We start from the raw sequence: 25054 nt of genomic DNA on the forward strand, positions 1-25054 counted from the left end.
TTGTGTACCAGACAATGCCTGGTCCATCTTCGCATTTCCCAGGATGCAGTGTATTGCACACAGGTGCCAGCTCACAAATTCTTGTTAATTAATAGATGAATGACTGTTATCTTAGTGTAAATTCTATACCTCTCACTGTAATAGGACTAAAATTCCACCTGCTGACCTGAACCTATAAGCCTTTGCCATAGCCACAGCTTAAGGCCCCATTTTTTTTTTTTTTTAAGATTCTGTTGCTCAGGCAACAAGGTTTCTCCATGCCTGCTTGCATCCTGTTGCCAAGGCAACAGGGTATAGTTGGCAGGTTGGTTTGAGACATCGAATGTTTGCTGTATTGGAGATGCCTGTGGTTCACAACTTCTTTGATAAATCAGGGTATGCATAATTGTATTCAAGGATGTGACCTGACTCTAGTCTTTGAGTCACATCAAAGATGATTGTGGACGGATGTGACCAGAAAGACCTTCGTGTAACCTCAGGACCTATGGATCTTGCTTCCTTTTAGCAGAAGTCTTGCTTATTTTGACTTACGGGTATTCTCTCCTCTCCCTTCTCATAATCCATATCTAGTTCTACTTAAATTGAATAAATACTGCTTGATCACTACTTGCCAGAATCAACCTAGCCTATCTGCCAATGTCAAAATCAAGCAGTCTTACAGAAACAAAATATTATTGATAAGACCACTGTATTCCTTTTCTGTGCTAGTTCTAACTTTTGTGGCTAATTGCTTGTTTGTTTCTAGCTGTTCTTGGAGAAGGAGTGGAGAGCCACAGGGGCACCATTCTCCTTTCCTGTAGTGACATCACCTCTGTTAACATTACAGATGGGGGACAAGAGAACTCAACCCTGCATAATGCCCCGTTTTTTCACACATTATGAATGTCACTACCTGAAAGAGATTTCCAAGCAGTAAAGTGCTGGTTAACTCAGGTGGTGTGATTAGAGTAGCCTCAGAAGGCATTATCTTAATACCATAAGTCAACCCTCTCATTTCATAATGTTAAATATTTCTCCTTTTATCAACATCAACTAGTACTAACTACTTTTCACAATTGAATTAGGTTATGTATGTAATGCACCTCCCTTGGTTCAGAAGTATATTCAGAAGGATTTTACAAGATATAAAATTCTAGAACTCTATCTCCTTCATGGCCAGGACTCCTCTGACACAATAATTATCCAAGTAATTTACCCTGCACTTGAAGTCATTCAGTGAAAAGTTGATTTAAAAAATTTCAAAACTAATACCGTCAATCTCCACCTTACCTGTTGTTGATTTGGAGTGGAAGTTGTAGGTTACCACTCAGATCCAGTGCTTCAGTTTCTGCTTTGGCTTATAAATTCTGGATGAAGTTGGAAGGGATGACCTTTCAGAATCCTTTGAAACTTTCTGTTTCTCTGAAATTCTGTTTCATCAGCCTGAAGTCCTATTAGTCAATTCCCATTTCAAAAAGTTTCAGAGGACACAAGCTTCATTATATTAAGCCTTTTCACTAGAAAACATTTCTGGAATGTTCTCTTTGTGTTAAATCATTTCTGTCTGTTTTCCAACTTACACTATCATGGGAAACCATCCTCTGCAGCCATAATGTTCTATTGGACATAAACATTCAATCCAGTTCAGTCTAGAGGCAGACTTCCCTCAGGCTCTGCATAATTTCAATCTTTTGTCCCTCTGTGGACCCAGCAATTGTATAGTTAGATGTTGTCACTTCTGGCTATAATGAGTCTGTTCTATTTGGAAATTTCAGAAGACTATGCTTTCTTGTGATCCATGATATAATTTCCAGAGAAACTAACAGTTTTCCTGCCATACCTCTGCAAGCTTGTAAGTTCCAAGACAAGGGACTATTTCTTTTCACCATCCCTACTTTATTGTCCAGCATAGTTTCTACACATAGTGGGCCCTTAATAAATATTGTTTGAATGAATGTGTGATGGTTATTTTAAAGATACCCTAAGTTCATTAAAGAGGAATTTAGAATTATATTAAGGAGTAGCAAATTTGGCTGCAACTCAGCATTGTCAGGATAGTCTGTTTCACATATCACTAGCCCATTTTTTAATATGTAAAAATGTTTGAAATTTTGGATTCTTCAGGACAACTGGAATAGTCATCTACTTAGCTCAGCATGTGAGTGGTTATCAGCTATGAAAAGTACCTGTAACCTTAGGAATAAAAGATCTCCACAAGTTACATTTTAATTAACCATTTAAGATAGTCTAAGAGGTATTGCAGGCTTAGAAGCTATGTGGCATGACTGTTAGCCTCAGTCATAATGTTTACGAAGACAATGACCAACACCTTCTAGGGAAGAGTCTGGCATGCACCGTTGAATATGGAGTCCACTGGTCACATGTGAATCTTGAGCAGTTGAAGTGTAGCTGGTGTGACTGAGGAACGAAATTCTTAATTTCATTTTTAAGGTTCATTTAAATATAAAACAGTGTCAAATATCTCATTAGTTTTTATAGTTAGTGGCTGCTGAAACGATAATATTTTAGATATATTTGGTTAAATAAGATATGTTCTTAAGGGTGCCTGGGTGGCTCAGTTGGTTAAGCAACTACCTTCGGCTCAGGTCATGGTCCTGGAGTCCCGGGATCGAGTCCCACGTCGGGCTCCCTCCTCAGCGGGGAGTCTGCTTCTCCCTCTGACCCTCTTCCCTCTCGTGCTCTCTATCTTTCATTCTCTCTCTCTCAAATAAATAAATAAAATCTTAAAAAAAAATATGTTCTTAAAATTAACGTCACTTTTTTATTACTACTTTTTAAAAATGTGGCTACCAGAAAATTTAAACTTTTGTTTGTGGTTTGCATTGTATTTTTGTTGGATAGTGCTAGAGCTGTCTAGAAGGCTAAGGCACAAGGTTACTCCCTTAGGTGTGCTGTGATATACCATGTATGCAAAAATATGAGGTGTTGGAACAGCTGTTCTGCTCCTCAGCTCAGCCCGGGAGCATCCTGCCCATTTTGGGATACTACTGAGATTATGCCCCTCTTTGAACTTTCTGAGGGCAGGGGTTATCCATTTTCTTTCTCTAAATATGCCCCTTATCCCAGAACTAGGGAGAGTGTATTAATTGTATAAGGCTGGCGGGTTCCATTGACTTTTCACTGACTTTGAGAACTTGGGCTGGGAAAGGGACAGAGAAAATAGTGGGATCAGGAGAGGACTGGCTTGGTGGGGAGTTAGGAGGAGTGGAAAAAGACTGGGAAGGAACTTGCCATTGGATGCAAAGACTTTGGAATTATTCTAGTACTCTAGTTGGGCAATGGGTAAATGAGGGCCAATTTTGTTTTGCTTCATAATTTAGGTATGTGTTGCATTTACATGTCAAGAATTCTGTGCTTAAAATGAAAATGTTGGGGTAAGAGATTTATTAGCCATGTTTATTTGTATTTAAATCCCTTCCTTCATTCCTACTCAGCAGATATTTATCATGTACCTTGAATGTAGTAGATGTTTAATATGTTTTTGTTGGACTGAAATTTTGCATTACATTTTGTTGCATTACATTTAGTATAGTTCTTACAACTTGTCAGGGTACAGATGTTTCTTATTTCATTCCAAAATAACTACTAAGAAATTGGCTCTAGATAACAGCAGAAAAAACAAGGTTGAAGGTTATTTATGGCTGTCCCTGGTGGGCTCTAAGGCCACCTCCAGGGGGTGGAAGGCACTGAGACCAAAAATGCAAAATGATCAGGAAGTGTAGAATTTCAGGGCAAGGCAAACAAGTGATGTTAATAACACTGGAAACTTAAGGAAAAATGTAATCCTCTTAAATGCAAAAGTCATCTCCTTTCATAGGAAGTGTTATAATTTCTTTTTTAAGATGACAGGAACAAAGCATTGGAAAATACTCCATGTGAAATTTTAAACACTTATATTTTTTACAGATTTAATTTATTTATTTTAAAGAGAGAGAGAGAGAGCACAAGTGGGGAGAAGGGGCAGAGGGAGACAGAGAATCTCCAGCAGACTCCCCGCAGAGCACGGAGCCCAACTCGGGGCTTGATCTAATGACCCAGAGTCATGACCTGAGCTGAAATCAAGAGTCGGGTACTTAACTGACTGAGCCACCCAGGTGCCCCAAACACTTATTTTTAATGTAACATCATCATTTTGATTTTAACTATAATAAGTAAATTATCCAAGACACTAAGATGTAGGCTCTTAATTATTCTTAGAACTTATAAACCACTGTAATGAGACAAGGTTCTTTGATGTGCCAGTAGAATGTGAGGTCTGTTATGGGTTTGAATGTGTTTATTTTCCTCTTTATTAAGCTTCTGAGAGCATCTTTAGGAAAATAATCTTTTTTTATCTTTATATTGTAAACCATAATAAGGTATAGGCTTTCAGTCAATGTTAGTCAAATCCAAGTTGAATAAGTCCTTCTAACAGCCCCTAATTCTGTTTTCAGGGACTTCACTGGTGGAATAGGATCCAGACCAAGACCAGGTAATTTCATGTGGGCAGTAACAAATTCGTGCATACCTCCCTGATATTCAATGTGATTTATGTTACAGTTTCATATCTTTCCCCCTTTTATTTCTTCAGCTTTGCTGCCTCTTGACCTGCTTCTGAAAGTACCACCCCTCATGCTCAGGGCCCACGTTAAGGAGCTAGAGGCCGAGTTAGTGACAGGGTGGCAGTCCCATAGCCTTCCTGCTGTGGTTCTTCGCAATCTCAAAGATCATGGTAGTACTTATTAGATCAAGTTGATGTCAAGCACACAATGGGCGAATACAGAATTATAGTTGGGCCTGAAATGTCTGAATGATGCTTGGGAGGTAATTTTAATACAAACAGCAGGAGAATTTCATTTTGTTTGTCCACCATTATTAGTTTGGCAATTTAACAGTACCAAAATGCTTTCTGTGTTCACTTATTTGATTGAAATATTATAGGCTGTTTTTCTAAAATTTACATTTCTTCTTTGGTGGGGATATTAACCAGTTAAATTATTTGTTCTTAAAATGCATACCTACTAACAAAAACTAGTAATTGTTTTACATTCTTTTCCTTTTTTTTTTTTTTTTGAGAGAGAGAGAGAGAAAACGGGGTGGGGAGGAGCAGAAGGAGAGAGAATCTTAAGCAGGCTCCACACCCAGCACAGAGCCAGATGCAGGGCTCAGTCTCATGGCCCTGAAATCATGACATAAGCCAATATCAAGAGTTGAATGCTCAACCAACTGAGCCATGCAGGCACCTTACATTCATATTTCTATAAACTCTACACCTATTTGATATGAGGGAGTGAAGTTTATCTTTGTTTATCTCCTTTATTCTGACACAGATAGTCTTGGTTATTTCTATTTGTATTTGATTAAGACAATATTATATAACATTGTTTTTCTAATAATTTAAAAATTATGGATTCTTAAAACATAAAAGTAATGGTTTGGGAAAAAACAGAATGTGTTAGTTAATGTTTCAGATTTCTATTGAAGAGGACCAAAGTACAACAGTAATAGTTAAACTGTTAGCTAAACCTGGACAATTCAGGGAAAAAGTATGGTGATTTGTGCTTTATATTCATACACATATGACTCTTTATATTCATACACATATGACTCTTTAGTATTAGTAGATTTGTGCTTTATATTCATACACATATGACTCTTTATATTCATACACATATGACTCTTTTGTGCTTTATATTCATACACATATGACTCTTTAGTAATACACTCATGTGTATTACTCTTTTCCTAATATTTAGTATTAGTATTAAAGTTTTGTTTTACTACTTTGGTTAATTTGGAATATTGCTAAATGCTGTTTTCATTTTGGCTTCCTTAATTCACATTCTTTTGTAGAGTTAACACCTATGGTGAACGTAACGATGTGAATTGATTTACTGTAACATTAGTCCATGTCTTCACATTTATTAAATTTGCTCTGGAAGAATTATTGACAGTCTGGGGCCATTTACACCATCAGCATAGATGCAAAAAAAGATGGTTTTGTTATTAAGATGTCCGTAGCTATCATGCTGACCATGCTGTTTGGTATAAGGTAAGTTCATACATAATATAATCATGAAGCTAAAATGGTTGTTGATTGATTTTATAATAGCAAGGGCAGAAGAATGTATTTATTTAAGCAATTCACAGTTCTGCTGTGGTTCATAATAGGAATTCCTTTTCCTAAAGAGCATGTTTAATTCGCCCAGTTTAAGACTTATTTTATATCCATGAAATTGGTCAGATCTCTTGACCTTTAAACAAACTAACTGCATTAAAGCACAGTTTACATGTACTATATTCTATTTCTAAACTTATAGTTTGTTAGACTATCCAATTTTGAAAATATACTGACAGATATTGTAGAATATCCTATAGTGTTGTCAGTGAATGCTAAAGTTCACCCATACAGGAGCTATGTTTCTACTAATATTATAGACACGTCAGTGCATATGAGAACATTTGGGTTGGTATCTATGGGTTATTCTAATTTCGAGTAAAAAAAAAAAACTCTTTGATTTTTCTCCATCTTAATGCAAAATTACTTTTCTGCTTAATATAGAAGTCATACTTTTTTAAAGTGTTGTGGCTAAGTTTGGATTATCGTTGCTTTATCAAATCACCAACAACTGATACCAGCCCTATCCACTTAGCTTACCTCATCTGCAAATCATGCTCCATTCCAGTTGTTACCTCTGTGTCTCTAGCCTAACTAAGAAAATGAAAAGGTGACATTAATAGAGCTCTCCAACAATAGGGAAACAAGTTTGGACCAAGGTTTCCTGAGACACTATTGGGCTGGTCAGTTGTAAGTTATATCTTAAATATTTATAACTCAGAATAAGTAAAGCACTGAAATGTGTGGATGAATAATTTTTTTACAAGCAGTCTATATTAATGTATTTTTATTTATTTCACATTTGATTTAGCTTTTTTGGATAGAAAGGAACATGCTTGGATGAAAGGAACATTATGTATAACCAACAGCCCATTATCTAAATGTTCCAGAAAAAATTGTCAGGGAGGGAAGAATTTTGTCAAAACCTGGGTGTGCTCCCAGGACCATATCTAGAATGTAAACATCATTTTCCATATGCTCTGGCAGAACAAACGATGAGAGCTATGATTTTAGAGTACCAAGTGGCTGTATTATAATATGATTTGTCGATCTGGTACTCCTAATGTGAACTTCTAGTTCATATTGTGATGACACAGACTTCTGTAGAACAAATAACTATGGAACCATTTCAAGTTAACACTTATTAAAGTCCTCCTGTTCTGTCTTTTAATACCAACTAGATTGGGTAAAGAATTTATTTTTTTACATATTTTATACATATGATGTATACATATACAGATACTTGCAGTTCTTTGCCAACAGAAATGAAAACTTAGGAATTTCTATCTTGCATGGATAAAAATATTAACACTAGTTAACATGGACTGAATGAATGAACGAACATTTTTGACATGTTAAATATTTTAGCTCCATTTCCCTAACTTTAGTCACTGATGGATTACCTAAGTACACAAAATTGACCATTTCTGAGTATCATGTGTATTACTCTTTTCCTAATATAGCTTTCTTTAATTTGACTCACTTTCTCAACTTAAATTTAGTTAAAGGAGAGTTTATATTATTGCTACAAATGGGAAACCAGTATAGAATCCCTGGCCAAAAATAGATGGCAATTGTAAAAATAAATGAAGTATAAGCAAAACAATATTATTAAATTCTAAGTAGATACTGTTTTCTGCTTATCCTGAGGTCTGCTTTCTTTGTTATGAAAGAATATTGGTTACTATTTGAGAAATGGTGATGACATACTTGTTCTATACTAACTTACTCCTTAATATAATCAATAGAAAATAAAATTGGAAAAGTTTTATATCTGTTCTACTTATTATGTAAGATCATGCCGTATTAAGTTCCCCATGCCTTAGGAGACTCAGTTCTTTAAAAATAATTGGTTGGTTCTGTTGTGTGTCAATCTAACAACTGGATATTTTGAATGGGGAAAAGCATGTGGTGTGTTGTGTCTAAAAAAGAAACGGGTCTTTCCTCTTGCGGTAGGGGACCTGGTGTCATATATTTGTGAAAACTAAATCATAACACAACATATTATGAGAAATGTTTCCTTTGTCAAGTACAGAGAGTACATTTTAATAATGTGGATGCCATTAGCATGGGTCAAATGTAAATTTTGGGGAGCGCCAATCAAACCCAAATTTAAAGTGCACATGTAATGTCAACTAAGGCTATGGCCTAATTTGATTGGATTAACACTGACATTTCCCTCTCCCTTGCTCACTTTTCCATTTCCCAGCAGCGAACAGCCAGGCACTGAACTGATGTATGGGAATTCTTATGCTCTGCATTTTGAATAGGAATTGTCACTTCATGATTTCTGGGCTCTTAATTATGCTTTCTTACTAGATGACTGAGAAGCTATTTTTGTACTTGTCTTTTGTTCATAAAGGTCAGGTCTAAATAAAGTAGTCAGCGTTTCATCCAAGTATTCCAGAGAGCATGGCTTAATATTTCGGTCCTTGTCATTAGCAACCTTCAGTAGCTTACTTTCAAGTTAGTTATTGACATAAAGTAATTAATACTAAATTTCACAGTTGCCAAAGTGATTTGGAGTACATGCTTTGTCTTGTTTTATTTCATGGCAATTCTTTTAGCAAATAAAGTGCTCACCAGATTTAGAAAAAAAAAAGAAATTCTTGTAATACTTCTCTATACCATGAAATTAATTATATACTTTTTAAATATTGTTTGTTGGGATTTGGATATATTGGTTAGATTTCCCAACCAAATTGTAAGTGTATTTAGTAAAGTTTAAATATATCTTGGGTACTTTCTCTGAGGTCAGGCCCTTGAAAACTACCTATTGAGTAACCGATGTAGACTACCACTGTATAAACCGTTGTTTATCCTTGCTATTGAGAGCAACAATCACCTTATGATGACTTAAAAAATGAGGAACAATGATACTTTAATGTTAGATTTAAGACTGGGGAAGGGGTGGGAGAAAACAAATTTCTTTAACCAGTGGTCATTTGCTTCCTAATTCTTCCTGCCAAAAGAGATAGGTCCCAGGTTGAATGCTGCCTGGAGATGTAGATTTTTTTTCAAGTTCTTGTAGACTAAGGTCTTTCCAAAGAGATACTCAGTCTCACAGAAGTTATTGATGGTTCCAATCTAAGACTGAAATTTGCAAATTGCAAATCAGCTGTTAAATGGTAGCCCACAACCCTGCCTTGTGGATTTTTGCCCTGGGGGAGAGGGTAAGTGGAAGGAGGGGAAGAAAGCTACCCCACCCGCTGGTAGTAATAAGAGGAGGTCAGTGGCTTCGATGGATTGTAGCAGTGTAAAATAATCAAGTCAATGGAGAAAGGCAAGGCTCTCAAATTCCAAACTGCTATTACTAATGCTTTTTAATGGAATTTAAAAATAGTTTCCAGAGTGTTTACAATCATACAGTCATACAGTAATATGAATATTGAGGACGGTGACAAGTGAGCCAATATTAATGAGAAAGAGGCAAGAGACCGCTTCTAGCCAACCCAACCACCTGTCCTCTTCTTAATTAATTAATTAATTTGAGAGAGTGAGCACGGGGGAAGGGGCAGAGGGAGAGAGAGAGAATCCTGAAGCAGACTCCCCACTGAGCATGGAGCCTGATGCCAATCCCAGGACCCTGAGATCTTGACCTGAGCTGAAATCAAGAGTAGGCTGCTTAACCAACTGAGCCACCCAGGCTTCTCACAGATCTCACCCATTCTTAATTGACATTCCTCACTATGGATTCCATAGATTATTTGGGATACTTTAGAGAGGGTATTAATTAATTTTTTAAAAATTTGTGTAACTATTTATTGTTTTCTACTTTATTGGAATGCAAAAGCACAATTCTTCTTAAAGTTATTCTTTAGCAAGTGTCCTAGCTTTATTTAACCCATTATTGATGGAACCAGATGGAGAATAAAAGAGCTAGTTCCAAGAGCATTTGAAGAACGGGAATTTGTATAGTCAGTCAAGAAAGAAAAGCTGAAATAACATTGTTAAATTGAGCATGAGACTGGTGAGATAAAACTATTACATTTTTGTAATTAACTTCTTGATCAGTCTATAAAGTCATACCAATATATCAATTTCTGCAGGTTAATCAGGAACACTACAGGCTGGAAACTGCCTGTATCTCTACTGGTGTGGATTATTGGTTAGATATACTGGGACATTACCCGATAGTATTAGACTGGGATCAAATGGAGTTACCAGAAAATGCTCTAACATGATGTTCGAGAATCAAACAATAATAATTTTGCCTAGTCTCCATGACTGGGATAAATTCTTCTTATTCAGGTAATTGAATGGGGGTTGGTATGCCATCTTTTCTTTCTGTGTTGTTTTGTTTTGTTCTTTAGTTTGATTGATTAGTCTTTGTAGCCATAGTGCTGAACATAGTGTGTTTCTGCATCACAATATTTTCTTCTTGAGAATTCTGGGTTACATCAATAGAGTTGACTTTTTAAAAAATAATGTTCCCTCTAGGAGGAATAAAGGGAGCAAGCATGACTTGCATAGTCATTGTAGCATAGTGAAAGAAATAACTAAGTCAATGGAGAAAAGTCAGGCTGTATGGACTACACCAAATGCATATGCTATTTTTAGGCCACAAATTCAGCAACAAAAATCTAACTTTTTATATTTTCCCAGCACTAAACTGAATTTTCATATTGAGCCCCCTTTCCACATATCAGAACACATAGTTACCTTAAGGGTAAATTTCAGTGTGTTGATGATTTCTTTGTCAGCTTAACATCAAACAGACTGAGGATTGCTCTTCTCTCTGTTCTTCCCTGAGTGGTATTTTTGGCACCATGAGACCACCTGTGCTGGTATCCGATCTGATTATTGAATATGGTTATCCTTCCACACTGGCATCCAAAGAATGTAGTGGCATAGCCCTACCTGACTTCCAGTTCCCAGTCTATGGTTCCATCCATGGCTATGAATGAAAGCAAGACCTCTATAGCTCATGCTCTCTCATTCGGTCAGCTCACCATCTCAGGGGCCTGGGAGGGTTGGCCAGTTCTTCCCCACCTCTGTGGGCCTGGAGACTTGGGAATTCAGTAGGCCCTCTTTGCCTCTGACACCCTGGGAAGCTATCTCTCCACCTCACCCCACTCCTTGCTATGATACAGCAAACATCTTATGACCAGGGCTCTCAGAGTTCCCCATGGAGGCCAAACCTACAGCCCTACCACGCTTGAATCCCCAACTTAAAGAGAGCTCCATCATCCAACTCTCCCCTCCTCCTGCCCCCACCCAGACTGCGTAAAGTAAGCTAGGATTTGAGTCTCTTCTGAGATTTCTTTTCTTCTGGTCTTTTTGTCCCCCCTCCTCAGAGAAGCTTTGTCTTATGGCAGAGGGGTCAGGGGATGGGAGGGAGAGGTTTCTCGGCAACAATTCTTTTGAATCTCTCTGCCTTCTACTTAGACTATTGCTTTTTAAAGCTCAGAAATGTACTCTCTCTGTTCTTTGGTTCCTCCCTGCCACCGCATCTTGGACAGTGCTAGCCTCACACTCCACTACTTGACAATAAGAGGCTCATGAAGTCAAAAATAAGTGTGGGGAATAATGCAGCAGAAAATTCTCCACACAGCATCCTCCTTATGTATTATGTAATCACTTCTAGGAACTTCAACCTAAAAATCCTGAGATTATATTTTACAGTTTGAAAAAGTAACTAAAGAGAAAGCAAGTTTGGAAGTGGGGAAAACCCTAATCCTCACACGTGCACAAATTAAACCTGAACAGGATTTGAGATGCATATTGTAAAGGTGATTAAGCCAGAATTCAAGAAGGAAGGGCTTGAAAGCAGCCTTGCTTTTTTGACCTTTAAACGGTTTGATTCTGAATATTCAAATGAAGGGGGGTGAAAGAGTCTAATCACCCAGTGAGTAAAAGGAACTGAGACTTTGATGCAGCTTCCTGCCATCCTGTAGGAAATGCCACCAGGGGAAGTGGGAGGAGGTGGGGCGGGGTGGGGCAGAAGGGGGGTGACTCGGTGCAGACTGTCAAATCTCTTCCTAGTAATTTCTACTTGCTTGTGGAAGTGTTGGTCAGTCTTGGGAAGGATTCCATGCCTACGCTCACTAGTCAGTCATCCTCTCCCTTACTTCCCTCTCACTTTCCATGGGATCTCATCCTCCCAGTAATGGGGATCCAGTCTTCAGCAGTGTCCTTGGCTCCTGCTCCTCATGGGCCAATGGTCACCACATGCTATTCCAAACCAGGCCTTCTTACTTCAGCTCTGGGCTTCTTCTCATGAATCACCTTTCCTGAAACACAGTCTCCCTTATGGGTCCTCCCCATCATATATGGTGCCTGGCTACCTCTTTAGCTGTACTCAATACTGTACCTTTTTATTATAGGGCACACTAGATAAACTAGACACCTTACTGTTCTCCAGATGTGGCCTTCACTTAGCTGACTCCTGCCCTTTGCTGAAAATTGTTTCTTCTACTCAGAAGCTGCCACTCAAGTATACCTTCCCTCATACCAAATCCATGTCCTATGCTTATTAAAGGCTTACTAATTCTCCATGGTCTTCTCAAATGTAATTTTTGCATCAACTCTCTATCCCCCATCTTGTGGTTTTCTGGGTAAACTTTTCATGAACGCTTTGTGAGTACAATATCCTTTGTTGAACTTCTGGTACCTTCTACACTGCTGGCCGTAGTGTTAGATTGTTGAATATTTGTAGATCTGAATTACAATTCAGTTACTTTATTTCATTTTACAAAAGCTAAGGAAAGAGGTGAGAGTAAATCTGTTTACTATACTAAAATTTAAAGGGTTGCATTCTCTTTCAGTGGGGCATTTGGTCAAATACAGGAAAGCCAATATATGTTTTGGCCCCATTCATAGAGCAAAAATATTCTTTGCTTCTTCAGGGAGCTCCTGCCCCAAAATGTTCTCTTCTGCAGTTGTTCAGACTCTTAGCAGAGAGAATTCAGAAAAATAGGAGGTTATACTATATCTTGGTCAAGTTGAAGAATACAGTGTAATCCATCTTTTGTTCAAATTGTAGTAATTAACAGTTTCAGGGCTTGTGATGTAAATGGTAGTTTCATTAGACTGGATATATAGCATAAATCAAATCTCAAAGCACCAGGAAGGGGCCCCTAACTTGGCTATTGTAATGTGCCATGAGATAAAAAGCAGAGAGAGTATATATACTGCACAAAGACCTATTTCCAGTTTAATACATGTAGATGCTTTCCAAAAATCTTTAATCCATTGAACATTAAAAGGCCTAGATAGAACATCATGTTAAAAATAGTGACCCTTTTAAGAAGAGAAATAGTATTTGAGGCCTGGGAAGGAGCATAAATATTATTTTATGTTTGAGGTAACCAGAGGAATTGTCCTAGTGATGAGTCAGGAAGAGAAGTGGGAGCCCCTCAGCTCCTGTCTAGACTGAGTCACTTGGTGTTTTAGGACCCACCTCATTTCATGCTCCAGCCATCACCTGCTCTGTGATCTTGTTGGACAGTTTCCTTAATCTTACACTCTTTTTTTAAAAAGATTTATTTATTTTAGAGAGAGAAAGCATGAGTGAGGGAGACACAGAAGAAGAGGGAGAGAGAGAATCTCAAGCAGCCTCTGTGCTGAGCATGGAGCCCCATGTGGGACTGGATCTCATGACCCTGAGATCATGACCTGAGTCAAAACTAAGAATTGGAAGTCCAACCGACTGTGACACCTAGGTGCCCCATTTAATCTTACTCTCTTTATCTGTAAGATGAAATAAGAACAACTACCCTTCAGAAGTTTTCAAGGATTAGATGAAACTAAATATCTAAAACCCTTCCCAGTGTCTGCCCCAAGTTCATGTTAAAAAAGCACTGGCCTTCCTCCAGATCCTCCTACTTACTACCCCGGAGGGGGGTAAAAATTGCTGTTTAGGGTCATGCTCACCAGAGGAAGATAACAAATATAATTACTTTTAAAAATTTCTGACACCTTTGAATAAATTACTTTTTTTTAAGGCATCTTTTTTTTTTTAAGATTTATTAATTTTTTTGACAGAGCGAGAGACAACCAAAGAGGGAATACAAGCAGGGGGAGTGGGAGAGGGAGAAGCAGGCTTTCCAGTGAGCAGGGAGCCCAATGCAGGGCTTGATCCTAGGACCCTGGAACCATGACATGAGCTGAAGGCAGCCGCTTAATGACTGAGCCACCCAGGCACCCCTAAATTACTTTTTATAAGGAAATTTGTAGTTTCCTTTTAAGTTTTAAAATTAAATCCACTAATTAAATTCACTATTATAATAAAACTAGAAAAGGAAATTAAAATTGTGTCAATTTTAAACTTTGATTCGATTTAAATTTTAATGGGACCAAATATTGTCTATCTTTTGCAGTAGGAACTACATAGATATGAATCATAGGCATACTACATATGATTGGAATTGAAATATAATCAACTTCTGTGGTTTTTTTAAGAGAAAATTATTTTAATAAAAATACTCAGGACAAAATTACCAACATAAATATATGTTGCATTTTTTTGTGAAAAGTTAGGAAGCATAGTATTTTTAGTTTGCTGATCTGAAAGATTTATTGAGAAGGAATGCTTTAAAACTCAGATTGGTATGGCTAACATTTACCACAAACTTGGTAGTTACCAGTATTTAAATACACAATAAAAATTTTAAAAACAGTACCTATATGAATTTTTATCACTTTTGTTTTCCTAAAATTATTAAAGGCTAAATAAATATACATTCTGATGTAAGGAAATATAAAAATTTGAGCATTTGATCAGGTAGAAGAGGGAGATTCATGGTTCTCATACCCAGGATTAGCTGAAGTAGTTTAGGAAATCAAGAGCGTTTATAAATAGTACAGCCAGTTTATAGAACTATCATTCTGAGTCTCACATTTCATTTTTTCCTCCAGTCCTAACTCATGAGATTACTCACATCTCGGTAATCCTGCCAGAGGACCCCAGGAGTGCTTAACTGGTCATGGGATCCTGTCTTGCCATTTTATAGCAGCAGCAGCTAGACTATAGCACCTATAGTCTAGGTGATCGGGATGGGAAATACCCTTTAAATTGAAAAGAAGTAAGAGATTAGGTAAAAATACTCTTAATATATAAAATACAGTAAAGTCATTAGTATTTAGACTATATAAAGAGCATTTACAAATCAATAAGAAAAAGAAGCACAGGACACAAACGGGAAATTCACCAAAGAAGTACAATAGCCTCACCAGCATTTAGGTAAACACAAAATAAAACAAAGTCAGATTGGCAAAATTGAAAAGTTTGATAACACATAGTGTTGATTAAGGTGTAGAAAAATGGCTTCTCTTCTGGTCAGAGTGCATATTGATTCAGCTACTTAAATATGTATTTGTTAAAATAAGAAATATGTATATCTGAGGCCCAGCTATTTGATTTCTCCTTATCTCCCACAAGACCTTTTGTATTTAATGCACAATGAGCCATGTTCATGTGTGCTCACTGCAGCATCATTTATAATCATGAGAGACTGAAAGCAAATTAAGTTCCCTTTGAGATAAAAGTGGCTAAAGTAACTATGATGCATGCAGAACATGTAGCACTCTTTAATAGTGGTTATAAAGAATGGGTTAGAACTGTGTGTGTTGATAAAAAAGAATCTCCATGACAGACTGAGTCAAGAAGAAAAAAAAAATTGTAGCACAACCTTATGATGTGTCACCATTTATTTAAAAAGAGAGAAAGAAAAAAAGCATGAGGTAATACTATAGACTTTCTACAATAGTAGCTTTCAAGTCTTTTGGAAATGACCTTCAACAAGGAACACATTTTATATCACAACTGAGTGGACCCTTACTATATGCAATGCACTCTGAAATTTTTCTATCATATTCCATGTCATTCCATTCCATTTATCAAAATGCTGGTCATGACCCATTAAACTGCTTTCAGGATTCAATCACCGTTTGAAAAATACTGTTCTGAAAGTACACAGTTTCGTATGTAAATGGATAGAAAAGGGACTGGAAGGCAACGCACCAAGCTGATGTCAAAGATTACTTCTGCAGAGGCGCTGAAGCGGGGGGGTGGGGGGGGTGGTTCCAGGGACCCTCCAGCCCTTTCTGTAACACCTGGTTTGTTTTTATGTTCATTTGCTTGTTTTATGATGGGCATGTGTAATTAAACATTTTTAAATTGATTTTTTAGATACTGAACAATCAAAACTGTTTTTAAGAGGCAAAGATTTTGTGGGACTGAGAGAGTAGTGGTCAAAAGGTCTTAAGAAAATTTTAAGTTGCTTTGCATAACTGAGTAGTTCAGAAGATAGGCATCTAGCTAACTATCTCTGTTTTTGTGTTTAGGGCCACAGATGAGCACATTCTTGTGGCAAGGTAGAGTCAAACCCGTGTGATATCCCACTCAAAATGTCATCACAATCTAGGAACTCTGCCATGCTGTGAGATTTTAACTCGTTACCTATGAATGTTAAGTCCACATATTCAAAAACATAAAGTAGTTAACATAAAGGTGATCCAAAAAATCCAACCCTCCGGCTTCGGAAAATGTGAAGTTACTGTTCCTGTAGCAACAGTGTCTTGGCCACATTATGCGGTCTGTAGTTTTTGGTATAATACTTATGTTTTAAGAATCATTTCTACAGGAAATGCTGCTGTAGAACATTTGACATATGTACACATGTACATCTCTGTGGGCTGGAGCAGATAACTCCAGCATTCTGTTTTCTATTTTAGAGCTACATTAATTCTTTCTGACTTACCTTCACATTTTTACCCTAAGGGTAATTTATTAAACATCATCCTAATGGTCAAGTAATTGATGCTTAAAAGGAGTTAGACACAGTGCCTAGGGGAGGTACATTTCAAACATTTACATTTCATATTAAATACAGATAAACTGGAACTGGATAATTTTTTATATGAATTTCTCAACTAAGTAAACATGCCCGTAAGGAAAGTAATATTTCTTTAAATGTTATATTTGTTTTCTTTTTTGTGTTTGTGTCCTAAATATAAATTGTCACATACTTATAATAAAATAGGTTGAATCCTTTAATGACCACATTAAATTTTCTCTTTAAATGTTTTGAAAACAATTTTTATGGTGAAATATGCAAGTTTTCTCAGAAAGCATTTATATAAGAATCATTTTTCAAAATTTTAGCTGCTGCTAAGCTATGATTATATTCACATTTAACTTCATATAGGCTCAAGGTGGTATGGAGGGAAGAAGAGAGGGACTTTGGAGCTTTTCTTTTTGCAGAAATCATGCTATAGGTCACACGGAGGAAGGGCAAGAGCAAGAGCAAGAGGAACTGGGGGAGGTAGGGAGGATTCTAAATATCCACATATTTGAAGTCTCTCCTCCATTTTCTCCAGTGTGGATCTGAGGGTGAGAGGAGTCAGAGGTGGTCTGGTGGCTAATCTAGAGGTTTAGGCCACTTCTTTAAGGAGTTTTATATTCCTCAAATTTAAGAATGGATGACTTGGGGCTATGACATCTGAAGCTGGGAAAGCAGCTCATATGCAATTTGATACCAGGCTAGCCTCAAACTGTGAAAAGTGGTGTGGCTAAATGATAAGAACTCAGGATAAGTTATGTGTCTCATTTAGACCTGGAGAAAAATCCAGGTGAAAATTTGTAATAATCAAAGGTTACAATAACTTTCAGACCCTTGATTATTATAAATTATACTTTTTTGATTTTTGGTTTTTGTTTGTTTCTGTTCTTGTTTTTGTTTTTTGCTCTGTGAGATTGCCTATTCAGCATTTGCATTAGTAGTTTTAATAAAATTAGTTTTAAAAATATGGTATTAAGGGCATAAAGACTTTAAAATTTAAAAGCCTGATAGTCTGTTAACTGCATATATCTGAAGCCCAGCTTTTCAAAGACCATGGTATCCAAAGCACCACTGGCTTCTGGTGGCAGCCTGATGTAATTGCAGGCAAAATTTCCAAGAGTCTTTTAGATGCATTGCTATTTTACTTAGGAGTCTTATAAGTAAAGGGAAGAAATTTTGCATCCCATATTGTAAAATATTGAAGTGTTACAGGGTCTCTGCATATTATCTCATTGGTAGGATAAGGATCTTAGTTTAATTTTTTTTTCTTCAGAATTTTATACCATTTTTCACTAATATCACTTTTGAAAGAGAAAACCAGTATCTTGACTAACTGCAGAATTTATCATCTGCAGCATCTGCAGGGATTGCTGTGTCCCAGAGAAAAGTACGACAGATCAGTGATCCTATTCAGCAGATCTTAATTCAGCTGCACAAAATCATCTACATCACACAGGTCAGTGTACTAGCTTTTTATTTCCTTTTCATCTTAAGTACAAGTTTGATGCTAATATTGTTGAAAAACTACTTTGTGGAACTTTCACTTGGAATGAATGCTAATTTTTATCCTCTCCAACTACATATATTCGGGAACATTTTGGCTTAGCAGCAGGGCTGGAAAGGTCATTGGGCAAAAAAAAGCAAATATGGCAGGTTTCCCCTATGATTCCTAACCTATTCTTTCATTGTCAGTGTCCCACTAAAAATAAACTTCAACACAAATGGCCCTTCAATGTGGCAGTGAAAGTGGGGACAGAGCTGGATTCTGCACAGCTTCACTACCAAGAAGAAAGGAAAGTAGTGCCCATTCACTAATCCTGAGGATGCTGGGTTAAAACTAGAACATCTCAGAGAAATGAAAACACAAGGTCTGAGATTATTAAAACTTTCTATTTCTAAATCTCTGTGACTCTTAGTTACTAGGGAAGCAATCACTGTTAGAAAATGGCTATTAATTATATACAGAAATCTGTCTAATGATAGGCAACTTGAATATTCATTTACCAAAGTTGACCGAAGTCTTATTGTTAATAAGAAAAGAAATTTTTGTAGATGAAGTGTAGACATTTGGACAAGAAAGTAACGAGTATTTTGGAGCTTTTGCAGTTCTTTCATTCATTCATTTGACATACAATTATTCGGTGCCTACGATTAAGTGCTACTGTTCTATGCACTTGAGACATATCAAAGAGCAAAGCATATAAACATTTCCTCAGTCTAAGATCCAGAGAGCCAATCTGGCAATTCTGTCAGTTGCCAATTGTGGCAATTCCATTATACTTTCCAAGTACTAAAGAGAAATACCACCAGGCCAGTGGACCAACTGGGCCCACTATAAGTCATACTGAGCTAATACACTTAACCTCCCCCCAAAAGCAAGCAAATAAACAAAAGATACATGCCAATTGGTGTACCACAGTGGCATTATAAAACTAGCAATTGGTGCCAGTTTACAACCAGTGTCCAGTCTTCTCTGAAGCCTGCGTATTTCTTTCTCCCCAGTGAACAGTCACTCTAATAAATGGCTGCAGATCTCTTTGGGCAAGGCTTGGGGGAAAATTTATGGTGTACACTTACAGCAGTGTTTCTGGGCCCTTCTTAAAGGGGTCCCAGCTTTCCCACTAATCAAGGGCTTTGGGTCTTTGAATTGACTGAAGTCTAGAAACTGTACAAGAGGCTGTGACTCTCCCCTGTGGCAACAGCAACTCAGGTCAGTTTTTTTGTTTTTTTTTTTGTTTTTGTTTTTTGTCTACCAGGCCTAGATTTTCTTTTCTGTTATTTAGATGAAGGGATATTGTAGTAAGCTGACCACCTATTTCCTTCCCAGGAACACCCTAGTCATTTAACCACCACCAAAGATCTCTGTGGGCCAAGGCATCCTAATTAACAGAACATCTCTCTCACCCTTTATGGTAAACACTCCCAATTTGTCACCGGTAGTTAAGTGCTGTCACTGGCTTTTACTCCTATGGGATCACATCATCCCCACTGGAATCCTATACTTCCAGTATTGTACCTGGCTTACAAAGGAAAGCAACCACTGAAGTTTTTAAGGATGCTGGTGCTCCCCTCTCTAATGTATTTCTCAATGCCTTAGTGACAGGAGTAACTTCTGAGTGTTCTTGCTGAACATAACTGGGGAGTGAGTGTGCAGATCATACATGGTAAGTCTACCCCAGCATTCCTGTCTCCCTGAACCTTTGAATTCCCTCCTCCACATACCAAGAAAGCTCTGGCATTTTATCCCCATTAGACGTAGGCCACCACTGAGTTCAAGTTGTAGTACACCATCCAATTAAGCAGTTACCTTCAGCTGCACGACTAACACATGAAATCTGAACTCTCTAGTAAGAGCACCCATTTGAATGAATTCAGCCTGATCTAGTGCTGTATTTCACCCTTCTTGGCCTAAAACCCTTAGAATCTACCACACGTGTTCTCTGGGTTGCTGCTGATATATAATAGCAAAGTCTTGCGATTCTTTTTATGGGTAAGCTTTTTCCTCCTGGGTCATAGTGTGTACCAGTTCCCCAGAATCATATTGAGTTACCTAGTAATGGACTTGAGCCTCATTGTTGGGGGCCTTATGAGGAATAAGCATTCCTTTTTAAGATATCACTCTTCATCTGCCCCAGATAGGTTGGTGTAGAGTTTTCAAGCCAAAAAAGGCTTGATGTCTCAGACACAGAGTGACAAGCTACTTTTGCTGGCAATGATAGCTCTGGATGACTTGAATTTAAAGATTGTCAGTTTTATCTCGATCCAGCAAAATGTCCCTATTTCAAGTTTTAGGATCCCATTCTTTTTCCTAACTTTCACATGAGAAACTTGGCACAGTATGCATTTAACTGACATTGTAATTTAACAACCCATCCAATTATATTTGTATTTGATTATCAGCTGTATCAGGCTGTGGTAGCAAGCAATAACAGGATCTTTTAAGGCTATCATGGAATCACTCTAGGTCTTAGCCTATGACTTGAACCGAGAGTTAAAGGACCCAAGCTTGTCATTTTTTTTCTAAGTGCTAGGTTGCATTTTGAAGAATGCATCCCCTAACTCAGTCCTTATAGTCTTCATACTGCCTAGCAGCCAGGTGTGGCAGCCACATGAACTTCCAGGACACTTGCTTCAGTTGGCTCTTTATCTCGGTGACACCGTGATTAATTGTGATGCCACTGCATGCCATGGGTTACCCGCATCCTAGGTCCTATGGCAAAACTCAGCCCTGGGCTCACTTCTAAGGGCACCATCAAACCAATTCCCAAATCCCATCCGTATGGGTCCTTCTTCTGGGACCTCCTGGAAACACTCCGTATCAGTGAAGGTCCAGTTAGGAGACAGAAACCACATGGTAATTTCAACAGGGAAGATTTAATATAAAGAATTGTTTAAAAGTTATCAATAATAACAGGGTATTATTTAAAAAGGAGGGGGAAAGAATATCTAAAGAATATAGGAAGAGCAGATAAGGAAGTCGCTATTTATAAGGCTGGCGCAGAGCACCCAAGAAAGGAGCAAAATAGAAGAGGACAACCACATTCTGGCCTGAGGCCCAGAACTCACTGGAAAGATCAGAGAAATTCACTGAGGTGCTGTCCTAGAGAAACCTGCAGGGAAGCCTTCCTCTGGGGCATTGGGGCAAGTCATCCATGGTGAGGTGTCTTGCTGTAGAATGTTCTGGAAACCAGCACATGAGGCTTGGACTGGGAAATGCCCTCCATGGGACCAGAGGAGGCTGCCCACTGGTAGGTGCAGCTCCATGGAACATTCTGGGAAGCTGCCTGCAAGCTTGGTCCCACTGAAGTTGCCTGGGGATGAGCACCCCATGGGGGTCCCCACTGTGGCTGACCACTTGGTGCTGCGGGACTGAGGCGAGGCAGGAGCACCCCTGGAACCAGAAAAACAAACCCCATCCTCCTCCAGCATCCCTCCAGTGCTCTGTCCTGATGGAGCTGAACTTCTTGGCAAGGGAGAAATTCCAGTATCACATGCAGAGTGCTGAAGGAGGGCAGCCTGGGGAGGGGGGCTTCCACCTTTGGGACCTGCCCACCTCTTGAGTTCTCACAGCTTTCCCTTTGACTTTTCCCAGGCCTGGCTCTTATCTATCACATTTCCCCCCAAATCAGGCATTCTTTTCAATCACCCTGAGGGCTAGCCTTTTGAGACTCAAGAGTCTGAAATTGATTGCTTTTTCCTCCATTTTCTGCTGTCAGCCTTTCCCTTAGGCAATCCCACAGAATTGTCTACTGATTAAATGAAAGAGGGCATAGGGGTGCACGGCAGTATGAGGGGGTTGTGGAAAATTGGTTAATAAATCAAAACATAATCTGCTATACCTCTATTGAGTAAACATATTATATTCAAAAATGCATTTCCATTTAAATGCTGATGTAGAAATATGGGGAAACATTCTTAACCTTAGTGTTAAGGAAATAACTTTAAGTAGCTTATTGGTTACCTCAATGCTTAACTACTAAACTGAGAGAAAATAGGCTCTGAAAATTAAATATAGTTTCCATATGCCTGTCTTGCTAATTTTTATATAATAAAAAACTTTTTAACGGCTGTATTCCATTTCTTTATTGGATTTCAAAGTATGTTAAAGCAAGAATGAAATGATTATAAATATCTTATTATTATGCTCTCACACTGCCAGCATAACAAATGATTTCATATTTTTTGGCAAGATAGAATTCCCTGCTACAAGCTCAGACGTAACCATTGTGGTTTATAAAATGTATTTCCAGAATACTTGAAAGTTTATGACATTGCAAATAGGAAGGAATGTTTCCCCTTTGGGGAACTTTAAATTACAATGCTAACCCAAGTCAATGCCTTTCAAATAAAGTAGATAAAAAAAAAGTCTAAACATTATACTATCATATTTGCTATAGGTTAAAGACCTAGATCAGTTTTCTGTGTCTGCTAATTACAAAGGAAAACTGCTGAAAGTAAACCTGAATCAACAAACAGACAGGCAAACGAACAGCTCTTCTTGTCTGCATGTTTATTTCCAAGTCAAACTCCCTTGCAGACTTAGGCTGTGATATCTGCCCTTAATCGCTGGGCCAGGTCCCTCCTGACAACAGCAGATAACCTTACAGGGGAAACTGCTTACTTTTGGCCGGTGGTGGCCTTTCCTATCCAGTTTCCATGGAGACGGATCTTGGAAATCATCTAAAAGCAACTATTTTAAAAGGCAGGATGTTAAAATCCTTATACTGTCTTCATTGGTTTGACCTCTGTCTTTATCAAAACTGAGACTGTAATCTTAAAACAGCCAGCTGAGAATGAAATCACTGGTTCATTTCCATTGCTGGAAAACAAAATCGATCTTTGGGCACCTAAGGTGACCACCGTACATAAGTTACCTTTTAGTACGAGTCTTTGTGTGTGATTGCTTAGGTAAGACCCACGCAGCCAACTGAAGCTCTGGATTTAATTCTGTACTTAGGATTTGATTGCTTTGTTAAAGAAATGCTTTGAAAATCAGCATATAGCAACTTCTAAAAAATTAAACATCTGTCTCCTAGAGAACGGACAGGGAGTTTATGTGGATCTCCTTTGGATTGCCATCTTAACAACCTCAACTGTTGCCAACAAAACAAAAAAAATGTGGCTGGGAACAGCAATGTGCTGTCCCTCAGATGAAGTTATACTACCTACTGTCATCAGTGAAACATACTGTTTTTTTTCAGCAGTGGTGATAGATGAAACTAGAACCATCCTTACTTTCTCTTATTTGGATCTCCTGGTTCCTAATGGAAAGGGGGACAGATTAAATAGAATTTAGGGTACAGCCATGTATCTAAGTGCACTCATGTTTTTGGGGTTTGCAAATTCTAAAAGAAAGCTTACATTTTATATATTTATTTTGATAATAATCTTTGAGTATATTTTTAGCATTTAGGGAAATCTAAGCAGTAATATATCAAAATATTCTGTTTTTATAGTAAGATATTATTTAAGTCACTTCAAATGGCATCCTCTCAACTACTGATGGTCTGCTGATACATTCTTGGAGACACTAGAGAGTGTGTCTTTAGAAAGTATCCATATATAAATCAAGTTCAAGAAACTCTAGTATAAAACATAGAGATCAGATTTCATTTTTTTCTGCTGTGACTTTGTTTGGTATAGTAAAAACAAATAAAAAATAAGCTCTTAGATGGGTGGTGTTGAGAGACTCGGCTTTTCTAGAATCAGTTTCTTTATCGGTAATGTTTGGGTAGCTTATGGGGCTATTGTGCTAAAGGAAATAAAGTATGTGAGGTGTTTATAAAGTGCTAAACTGTAGTAATGCTAGGGTGGTGTTTGCTCTAAGATAATGGTTGTGTTAAAAGACACACTACCTCAGAAAATATCTTTGCATGTTACATAATGTCTTTAAACTCTGATTTCTTTATCTATAAAATAGTACCTGCTTTATATGTTTATTGTGGGGAGAAAAGTGACATAATACACATAAAGGAGTAATCATAGTAACTGGCACATACAAATCACAGGTATTAATAGTCTAGTCTTAGTATTATAGCCCTTAGATATAATAGAGTAACATACATCTTCGGCAATTGAACTATGCATGAGTCATCATTCTGTGTAAAATTTTAAATTCTCCCATGAAAATTTTAAAGGTGGGTGCTGTCTATAATGACAGTTTTTCCAAGAAGATAAAATAGTTTTCTAATACTGCCCTCTGTATGAATCTTCAGTTGACTGTTAACTTATCCAAGAAAGCTTTTATGGGAATTAATTCAAGCAATCAGGAGCAATAAAAGCAATTCTAAGTTAACAAGAGGCTTATCAAGTTGAATGAATAGCAAGGATTTTAAGAATATTTGAGCCCTATGAATTGTGTAAGACTGATGAATCACAGACCTGTCCCTCTGAAACAAATAATACATTATATGTTAAAAAAAAAGAAGAAGAAGAAGAAGATAGTAGGAAGGGAAAAATGAAGGGGGGGAAATTGGAGCGGGGGATGAACCATGAGAGACTATGGACTCTGAGAAACAAACTGAGGGTTCTAGAGGAGAAGTGGGTGGGGGGATGGGTTAGCCTGGTGATAGGTGTCAAAGAGGGCACGTTCTGCATGGAGCACGGGGTGTTATACGCAAACAATGAATCATGGAACACTACATCAAAAACTAATGATGTAATGTATGGTGAT

The 25054-nt window shown here is 37.7% G+C and overlaps 1 protein-coding gene across 7 annotated transcripts in view; it reads left to right on the top strand.

The window, feature by feature from the left end:
• NEK10 (NIMA related kinase 10) overlaps positions 1-25054 on the top strand; it is a 242807-nt gene that overhangs the window by 183289 nt on the left and 34464 nt on the right. For 6 of the 7 annotated variants that reach the window (XR_004819457.1, XR_004819456.1, XM_035723283.1 and 3 more), the window contains exons 30-33: positions 4434-4471; positions 4571-4711; positions 16385-16414; positions 18237-18337. Coding sequence is in view for 5 of the 7 variants with exons in the window: in XM_035723283.1 (XP_035579176.1) it covers positions 4434-4471; positions 4571-4711; positions 16385-16414; positions 18237-18337 (310 nt within the window). In the remaining 2 variants the exon portion in view is untranslated. The remainder of the gene's footprint in view (positions 1-4433; positions 4472-4570; positions 4712-16384; positions 16415-18236; positions 18338-25054) is intronic. The other variant, XM_035723284.1, reaches the window with a different exon arrangement.

The sequence above is a fragment of the Zalophus californianus genome, chromosome 1 (assembly GCF_009762305.2).
Source record: "Zalophus californianus isolate mZalCal1 chromosome 1, mZalCal1.pri.v2, whole genome shotgun sequence".
Taxonomy (NCBI): Eukaryota; Metazoa; Chordata; class Mammalia; order Carnivora; family Otariidae; genus Zalophus; species Zalophus californianus.